The sequence below is a fragment of the Sinocyclocheilus anshuiensis genome, unplaced genomic scaffold, assembly GCF_001515605.1.
Source record: "Sinocyclocheilus anshuiensis isolate Anshui unplaced genomic scaffold, SAMN03320099.WGS_v1.1 scaffold412, whole genome shotgun sequence".
Lineage (NCBI taxonomy): Eukaryota > Metazoa > Chordata > Actinopteri > Cypriniformes > Cyprinidae > Sinocyclocheilus > Sinocyclocheilus anshuiensis.
Genome location: NW_015558661.1, coordinates 224,298 through 233,293, shown reverse-complemented (window position 1 = coordinate 233,293; position 8,996 = coordinate 224,298). Strand labels below are relative to the sequence as shown.

The following is an 8,996-nucleotide window of genomic DNA, read 5'->3' as shown; positions in this document are numbered from 1 at the left end:
CTTGTGGATTATTGTGATGTTTTTATCAGCTGTTTGGACTCTCATTCTGACGCCACCCATTCACTGCAGAGGACCCATTGGTGAGCAATGACGCATCTACGTCTTGGAAGGCCTGACAGAGAGTACATTTGTGAAAAAATATTATTCATTATTATTATTTATTCATTTTAGATGTTTACATTTGGAAAAGCTGTGCTTCCTGCATAAACCTGCCCGTTGGTTTGGCAGTTGCTTGCTTGCCCTACACAGTTACCTATTTGTGTTTTTTAAGTTATTTATAATAAGTGAAGTGAAGTTTACTGTTAAGTGCACTGATGTCACTCATTTTGAAAAATAAAGTTCATTGTTAAATTGTTAAATACCCTGCCTCCACTACATAGGCCTATGTTTGTCACATCATTATAAGTGTTTGTTCACCACATTTGAGTTATCATGGCAAAAAATGTGTTTATGTATATATATTCTGTTTATGTAGGCTATATACTGTATTCTATATACAGTACCTGTCAAAAGTTTGGACACACGAATGGGAAGTGTGTCCAAACATTTGACTATACTGCACTATAATATAGCCTACACATAAAGAATATCGGCATCAGTCTTTTTTACTCCCTAATATCGGTATCAGCCCCCAAAAAACCCATATCGGTCGGGCTCTAATATATATATATATATGCTTTTGATTCACGTAAAAGAGGCTGGGAAATTTTTCATGCAAAATGCAAAACTATATCCTGCATTTTGTTCTGCTACCTGCAAATATGGATTAAAAGAAACTTGACTTTAAAGGAAGTTATGTTTCTGTTTTCTAGATAACAAAGCGGCTCATTATAAATCATTCCCGTCACAAACCATCTTTCTCTACCATACATTTTAGAGAGGATGACTTAATGAACGTTGTTTAGCTGTTGCCTCTTTCTACCAGCAGTCTCCCCTGACAGAACATAGCTATTTGATGCATTATTAGCATGAAATATTTCTCTGGAGTTGCATCAGGGTCGTTCATCCTTCCCCGCAGTCAGTCTAATCTCTGGGATAAAAGCGCTGTGGGTCTTAACAGAAAACACTACTATTAAAGGATAACTGTGAATAATTGTGGATTTATTTCTCAATTAAAATATACACTGCAGGGAAAGCTCCAACCATCCAAAGAATGTTGAATAAGAATAATTTGTATACTTCTTATAGATGCCCAGATAAGTCAGATGCATATTAATGATTTCCTGACATAGAGGGGTAAATAAGGTCAGTACGATGGGCAATAGATTAAAAAAAACACTTGAGTTTTAGCATTGTGATTGTTTCACATTACAAGAAACTTTTTAACAAAACACTGAGGTATAAAAAGTGTGCCTGGATGTGCCTGACTGCCAATATTTTTCTTTTGTTTCTTCTGTTGTTTTGAAGTATTTTAGTTACTTAAAACTATATTATATATAACTACATATGTGGGATGATTGTTAAAAGTTAAAATAAATGGCAGATGCTAACACTAACCAACCACATATTTTTATGCAAAATTGGGAACATTAAAAAATAAAGCTGGACGTAAACAAGATTTGTACAGAATGTTTCATATATTTACATATTCTAAGAGAACAGATAGGAATGTATTTAATGTATAACAGATATATATTTTTTTAATACTTTTAAATACTTAATAAATATTTATAATAACATATTAAATATTAATTTATATTTAATTTATAAAAGTTATTAACACTCTCAATATACATTTTTATGGTATTACAAATGTTTTTTTACCAAAATATGCTAGATAGTTTTTTTTTGTTGTTGTCTGAGTTATGAAAATAAAATCCCTACTACCTGTAAATAAAGAAAACAAATTCTTTTTGCCATTTAAAAGCAGCACTGTGAGACTCTCAGAGGAATAAAAGAAAACAAACTGTAGAAGAAAAACTAAAAGACAAGAGCAGAGCAGAGCAGAAAAACAACCTCGGACAAGCAATCTCAAAGTAACAGGGACCTCAAGTGTGCCGTGGGGATTTTAATCAATGTAGCCGAACTGGGATTCAAACCCACAGAGAACAGAGTCTTTGAGGAGTTGTGTTTGACAATGCACATGTTTGAGGTTGACCACAAGCAGCAAAACACATGCAGAGAAAGACAGGAAAGCCATTCTCTCAGCAGTTCAGACAGCATGAGACTCATACATACCGAATCCTTAAGATTGACGTGACACTTGTGCTTGCACAGAAGCTGAACTATCACAGCGTCTCCGCTGGCAGCTACAGAACAAAGAACGAGAGGACAGATAATCAGAAGCAGTTCTTTATCCCCACAGAGACACAAACAAGAGTTTAACAGCTGGCTAACAAACTCCTTAAAGAGTAACTACTGCAAACACTTTAAGCTTTCCCACAGAGACCAAAACCAGGCTCACAGTGTGTGACAGCACTTATTTCCAAACAATTATTAGCGACCCCTTTAAAAATTACAACATGTCCCATTTCTCAACCAATCACAGCCATTATTCTCATGCAGCGGATGGGCATAAATGCACCCTCCAATCAACTGAAGGATTTCTCTGCTTTGTAGTCTGTATGAAACCATGTTTTGCTTCTTGTTTTTCATTGTGGGATAAATTACATCCTTCCAGCAGACTTCTGACCTCCAGGTGGCAGAAAGCTCCTTGCTCTTCGTGGCCTATCTCACCCCAGTTCAATCCATAAGAGCTGGAAAAAGGCTCAGTTATCAACAAACACGCTGTCAATTTTTTTCCCCTACACCACACTTTTTCTATAGAGTGAAATGGGCTTGCTAGGGAGCAATTTTCTGAACGAAGTGTCTCTCCATAACTAAAAACATGTTTTTGTGTGTGTGTGTTTACCCTCTACACCTGGCAATTTGGTGCAAATGGTCCACAATAACATTCTGTGCTTGGGAGTACAGTGGTGTCAGCAAAGTCGTGGGGTAAATGTTTGGAAGTGCACATTTACACCACGATACCACTCTGAGCAAACAATCAATCCTCAAAGAGGTCTATTAAACAAAAATAATAAAAGAGAACAAGTCATACTGAAGATAAAGCCTGTTGCTTGTCCTTGAATGGCTCCTCTCAGTGTTAAAGTAAACCTCACCTGCGTGATGGAGAGCCGTCCTCCCTGAGCTGTCTAGCGCATCCACCACACACTTAGTCTGTAGAAGGAAGCACATTAAATTATTTCTTCAAACACTTAATCTAAAACCACCATGACATGTTCTACCCAGAAGGAACAGCTAGACACCAATTACGACCTTTCAATCAAAACAGCTACACTATTCACTTAGTTTTGTTTTTTTTTTGATGCGAGTTAATGATGTGCGTTCCTATTAAACATTTAACAGAATGTCATGCTGGTGTTCATGGATGAACAGGCACAAGGCATTTATTTGACAGGCATTATCAGAGGAGAGGTGTAATACAGTATATTAAATCTGACTGCAGCAGCCAATCTGACCTAAAATTGTGCCTAATGTGGAACGTCCAATTAAATGTGATTACTGACTCACAGAAATTAACCCTCTAGTCCATACTGCCACTATTATGTAAACAAGATTCCATATGTCCTCTTAAATCCCTCAAAAAAGCTTAATTTAACCAGTAAAGAGACTCTTTTGTTGTCATTAGAAATGACTAGCCTTTCAATCTACTCTTTGGGAAAATTAGCCTAGAAAGTATTTTCATATTCATGGAAAATTTCAGCAGAATCTCAAGGCATTGGGGACATTAGAGCATTTGTTGTGCTTAGGAATCCAAGTAAGGACTTTTGGTTTATGACTGCTGGATGAAACTGAATTACTACTATCAGGCCCTTTCATTAGTGCAGCAGTTAATTCTTCTGTTTCACAGGATCTCCAGGGGAAAAAGGCTAATGAATTCAACGCCGGCCTGGCTGTGTGAACTTCTCATTTTTCACTTGAGGAACACTTTTAAGGGTGGAAGTTTAATGCTGGCAAAAATAATAATGTACATTACCATTCAAAAAATTGGGGTCAGTATTGTTTTGTTTAATGTCTTGAAAGAAATCTGTGATGATCTTCATGGCTGCATTTATTTAAATCAAAAGAGTTTTCTGTTTTAATATATTTTACGATTTAATTTATTCTTGTGTAAAATGTAATTTATGGTCACTTTATTTTAAGGTCCAATTCTCGCCATTAACAAACTATTAACTATGGCTTTTGCCTCAAACTCCTAATTTGCTGCTTATTAATAGAATGGTAGTTGTTAAGTTTAGGTATTGGGTAAGATTAGGGATGTAAAATATGGTCATGCAGAACATGTGCTTTATAAGTAGTAATAAACAGCCAATATGCTAATAATAAGTATGGTAATAAGCAACTTGTTAATAGTGAGAATTGGTCACTATACTAAAGTGTTACCTAATTTATAAATGTGAAACCATAGATTTGCTGTTCAGAAGAAAGAAAAAAATATTACTTGAAATTCTTAAAATGTATTAAATGAATTGGATAAAAAAAGCGGCATTTATGTTTATAAAAAGATAACCGGATCACACTTTTCATGCAAAACATTTGACAAAAAAAAGTTGTATAGGAGTTAAAAATTAGATAGCCGGTTCAAAACTGAGACTAAAAGTATTTTTCTGGATTTTGGTGTCCAAAAAATAATATTGTATACACACTAAAATAAAAGTGTGTCTTACCGTGCCCAACCACTTTTTTTGGGGTCCTACTGTGTGAATACAACTTCTGTTGCAGTGTTAAATTGCTAATACCAATGCCTCTTTTAATCCATACTGGCAAAGCCAATACTGGCACCCATTAGTGAACACAGTTGACAGGCCATAGATATTTCAGATCTGTGCTGCTCTGGTAGAATCACATGGAGCGGAGAATGAGTCGCCCATGATGATAAAAGAGACGCTAGATAAGGTAACCGGCACTTCACCAAATCATCTTCGAACATGCCAGCCTGCCCACACACATCCAAACATGCAACACTCTCCAAGCTCACAGAGGGAGGTTTACGAAACTGCAGAACGAAATCTGCTTCCTTTGTTTAGCTGGCACACATTGCATGGCAACAGACATGGCTGTTGTTCCCATTTGAATTCGCTCCATCTCTGTGCGTACATCGAACTCTCAGTCTATGATTCACAATCAATCGAAAACATTACCTGAAGCAACTTTTTGGCACACTCTGAATGGTTGTTTTTGGCAGCAAGGTGCAAAGCAGTAAACCCTGATGTGAAGAGGAGAAAACAAGACTTGTTATTTACATTTTATGCTATTAATGTAACATAAAAGCAATGCAAGAAAACACATTGATCTAGTTGTAACCGACCTGAAGCATCCTGCAGAGAAACATCAGCCCCGTGAGCCAGGATAACAGCAAGGCACTCAGCTTGACCTCGTGTGGCTGCTACATGCAGACTGAGAAAGAAAGGAGGGGGGAGTGTTATGAACACTTAATTTTAGTTGCAGATTAGCCATACCACTCATATTTAGTCAGTTTGTACATCTTGTCTGTAACCTACACCCAGTAAATAGAGGGCTCTTTGATTTCAAAGGTAGGTCAATGACATGCTCTACATATATGCTTGTCCTAAGGCAATTGTAAAGCATTCTAGTGTGAATGAGTGACATTAGATCAATGCTTTTCATTCTGTGTAGCAAGTCAAGCACAAAGCAGCAATTAACATTGTTGTCAAAATACATTAAGACCTTTAAAATTTGAAAGGCTGCATTTATTTGACCAAAAATACAGTTAATAATATGAAATGTTAAATCTAAAAAAATTACTAGCTATTTAAAATCGCTGTTTTTTTTTATTTTAATATATTTTAAAATATAATGCCATCATGTGATGACAAAGAAGAATTTTTAGCTGCTCAGGTATTCACTGTCACATTTTCAAACAGTTGTGCTGCCTATGACAGCCCGGTTGAAGAATAAAGGATTTAACTCGTGCACTGATGTTGTACTGTCTTCCTTTATGTGTTTATTGTCCTTATAGACTTCACAACACCGTAAGAGCTAGAACAGATGAATAAACAATATTGGAAATTGTAATGAATTCTCATTCATAAAAATGAAACAAAAACAATCGACCTTACAGCAACAAAATTACTAAATTAATACTAACATTCATCCTAAATAACATAAAATGACTCTTAAATAAAACAAACACATAAAACAGGCATAGAGACAGGATGCGCAATATATGTGTGTGTATATAAGTGCGTAAATGTTCTTGTCTACCTTGTTCTCCTTTCCAACCAGGTGCCAAACAACAAAGTCAAAAAACAAAACAAAATACTGCAAAATAAAACAACAAACAGATGCTTAAATTCACTTAAAAGTGTCCTTAATCCTAAAATCCAACGCCGTGACCCGTTTCCGTCTTTGCGCGCTCTCTCTCCGTATTCGCGATCTCTGTGCATAAGTGGGCTCTGAGCATTTCCGTCAAGCCGCCTTTCAAAATAAAGGTCTCTATCGGTTAAATAACTTCTTGAGTGCAAAGTAACATTCCAAAATATAACGAACACTTAACTAATATTAAGAAAAGACATAATTAAATAATATAAGAATAATATATAAATCCTGGAAGCTAATTCAAATAACAGAGGGTTATTTACACTCCCACCAATCATGAGTGACTATAAATTTTAAACTTTAGTCACGAATGATTTCTAAAGTAAAATACCAATGTTTAAGGCTAGATGTAAAAAAGTAAAACTGAAACATGTTCTACTATAAACTGCTTAAATCAAAGGATATGTCAGGAAGTTCAGGCTGCCTCCAGCAGCAGGACCAGCTTCTGCACTGGGCGCTCAACTAATGATGGTTTGTTCAGACGTTTACCATCCTTCCCCAGATTTCGGTCTCCAAAACGTATCTTCACTCTTCTCACCAAACCATCTTTGTCAACGACAGTCTCAATAACTTCTGCCAAGCGCCACTCATTCCTGGGCAGATCGTCTGCCTTCTCCAAGACTATATCTCCAGCTTGCATGTTCCTTCTTGGTGAAAGCCAGCATTGTCTTGTTGCAATGTTAGACACATACTCCTTGCGCCAACGTCCCCAAAACTGTTCCGCTAAGTATTGGACATGGCGCCATCTCTTGCGAGCATATACGTCTTCTCTGACAAACTTGCCAGGGGGTGGTAGGGCGTGGGTAGTTTTCAGGGTGAGGAGGTGATTAGGGGTTAGAGGCTCAGGACTGCAGGGATCACTTAAATTATCTACAGTGAGTGGACGGCTATTTACAATGGCCATGGCCTCATAGAAAAATGTTCGCAGAGAAGAATCATCTAGTCTTCCGGATGACTGGGACAGAGTGGAACGAAGAACACTTCTCACAGTGAGCGGGCTCTGAGCATTTCCGTCAAGCCGCCTTTCAAAATAAAAGTCTCTATCGGTTAAATAACTTACAGAGTGCAAAGTAACATTCCAGAATATAACAAACACTTAACTAATATTAAGAAAGGACATAATTAAATAATATAAGAATAATATATAAATCCTGGAAGCTAATTCAAATAACAGAGGGTTATTTACACTGCCTAATATTCATGTGTAAACCATGATACATTTTTTCAGGATTCTTAGATGAATATAAAGTTCAAAACATCAGCATTTATTTGAAAATGAATACATTTTATGCATCCTAACTAAAAAAAAGTAAACAGGGCCTTCATTAACATGAACATCTCTTCATTTATTGGCTCTTTGGAGGACAAACTTGAGAAAACACATTAATCTACATGAAATCGATTACAACCTATCTAGAAGATAAGGATCAAGATGCACTGGAATCTCTCTTTTGGGCAGTAATAAAGCTAACTGCAAAAGCTACGCAAGATGTCCTGATAATGACCTCGATAATTATGTCACTCACGACAGCTACCGAGGTCTGGCCTTTAAATGAACAAGCCAAGAACTTTAAATATTCAAATATGGCAATTTAAACACAATATACATCACTCTAATGCTATTAAAGGTCAGTCCAGAAACAACTACACTGTTTTTGGAAGAATTAAAGCAACACGTATCACTGGTGCTTTTAAATTGGCCTGAAACACAATATTTAAAGAGATCATTTACACAAAAATTAAAACTGTTATTTTTTTGTGTTATGAAGTAGAACGAAAGCCACCACCTGTTTGACATTTTTCTGCTGAACATTAAAGGCAACCAAACATTCTGGTTACCATTGACTTCTATTGTATGGGGAAAAAACGGATATATTTTTCAAAATATCTTCTTTTGGGTTACACAGATTTGAAACAATATGTGGGTGAATAAATGACGGCAGAATTTTGAAACTTTTTGAATTTTGAGTGAACTTTAAAATAAGAAAAAAAACTTGCTTGGTAAAGTTTTAAAATTATGAATCTTAATCACAGGCATCCTTAGATTTAAAGGGGTCATATGACGTTGCTAAAAAGAACATTATGTTGTGTATTTGGTGTAATGCAATGTGTTTATGCGGTTTAAGGTTAAAAAAACACATTATTTTCCATATAATGTACATTATTGTTTCTCCTCTATGCCCCGCCTTTCTGAAACGCGTCGATTTTTACAAAGCTCATCGTTCTAAAAAAGCGAGGTGTGCTCTGATTGGCTAGCTATCCAGTGCGTTGTGATTGGCCGAATACCGCAAACGTGTGACGGAAATGTTACGCCCCTTAACATACGGCCGATGCCGTCTCCCAGCAGGACGAGACTCAGTCCAGCTGCTCTGCTCGTGCACATCACATCATTGGCTCTCTTTTAGCAGTCCAGTCAATGTACTGTTAGGAGTAACTGGAGACGCGAACCGTTTCAAACGATTCAGTTCGATTTGGTGAATTGGTTCGACCGGTTCACTAAGGCCCAATCCCAATTCTATTCTATACCCCTTCCCCTTCCCCTACCCCTCCGCCTACCCCTTCCCCTTGTCCCTTGAAACAGAGTGTCAAGGGGTAGGGGTGAAAATATTCCCCTAAGAATTGGGACACCACTACTATGCCGTCACACGTCATCA

The 8,996-nt window shown here is 36.8% G+C and overlaps 1 protein-coding gene across 2 annotated transcripts in view; it reads right to left on the bottom strand.

Moving 5' to 3' along the window:
- The window catches only part of LOC107681156 (ankycorbin-like), a 48,471-nt gene that overhangs the window by 14,649 nt on the left and 24,826 nt on the right, over window positions 1–8,996 (bottom strand). For both annotated transcript variants that reach the window (XM_016477349.1, XM_016477350.1), the window contains exons 4-7: window positions 5,312–5,400; window positions 5,145–5,209; window positions 3,102–3,159; window positions 2,179–2,249 (exon numbers count right to left, since the gene is read on the bottom strand). In XM_016477349.1, the coding sequence (XP_016332835.1) occupies window positions 2,179–2,249; window positions 3,102–3,159; window positions 5,145–5,209; window positions 5,312–5,400 (283 nt within the window). The remainder of the gene's footprint in view (window positions 1–2,178; window positions 2,250–3,101; window positions 3,160–5,144; window positions 5,210–5,311; window positions 5,401–8,996) is intronic.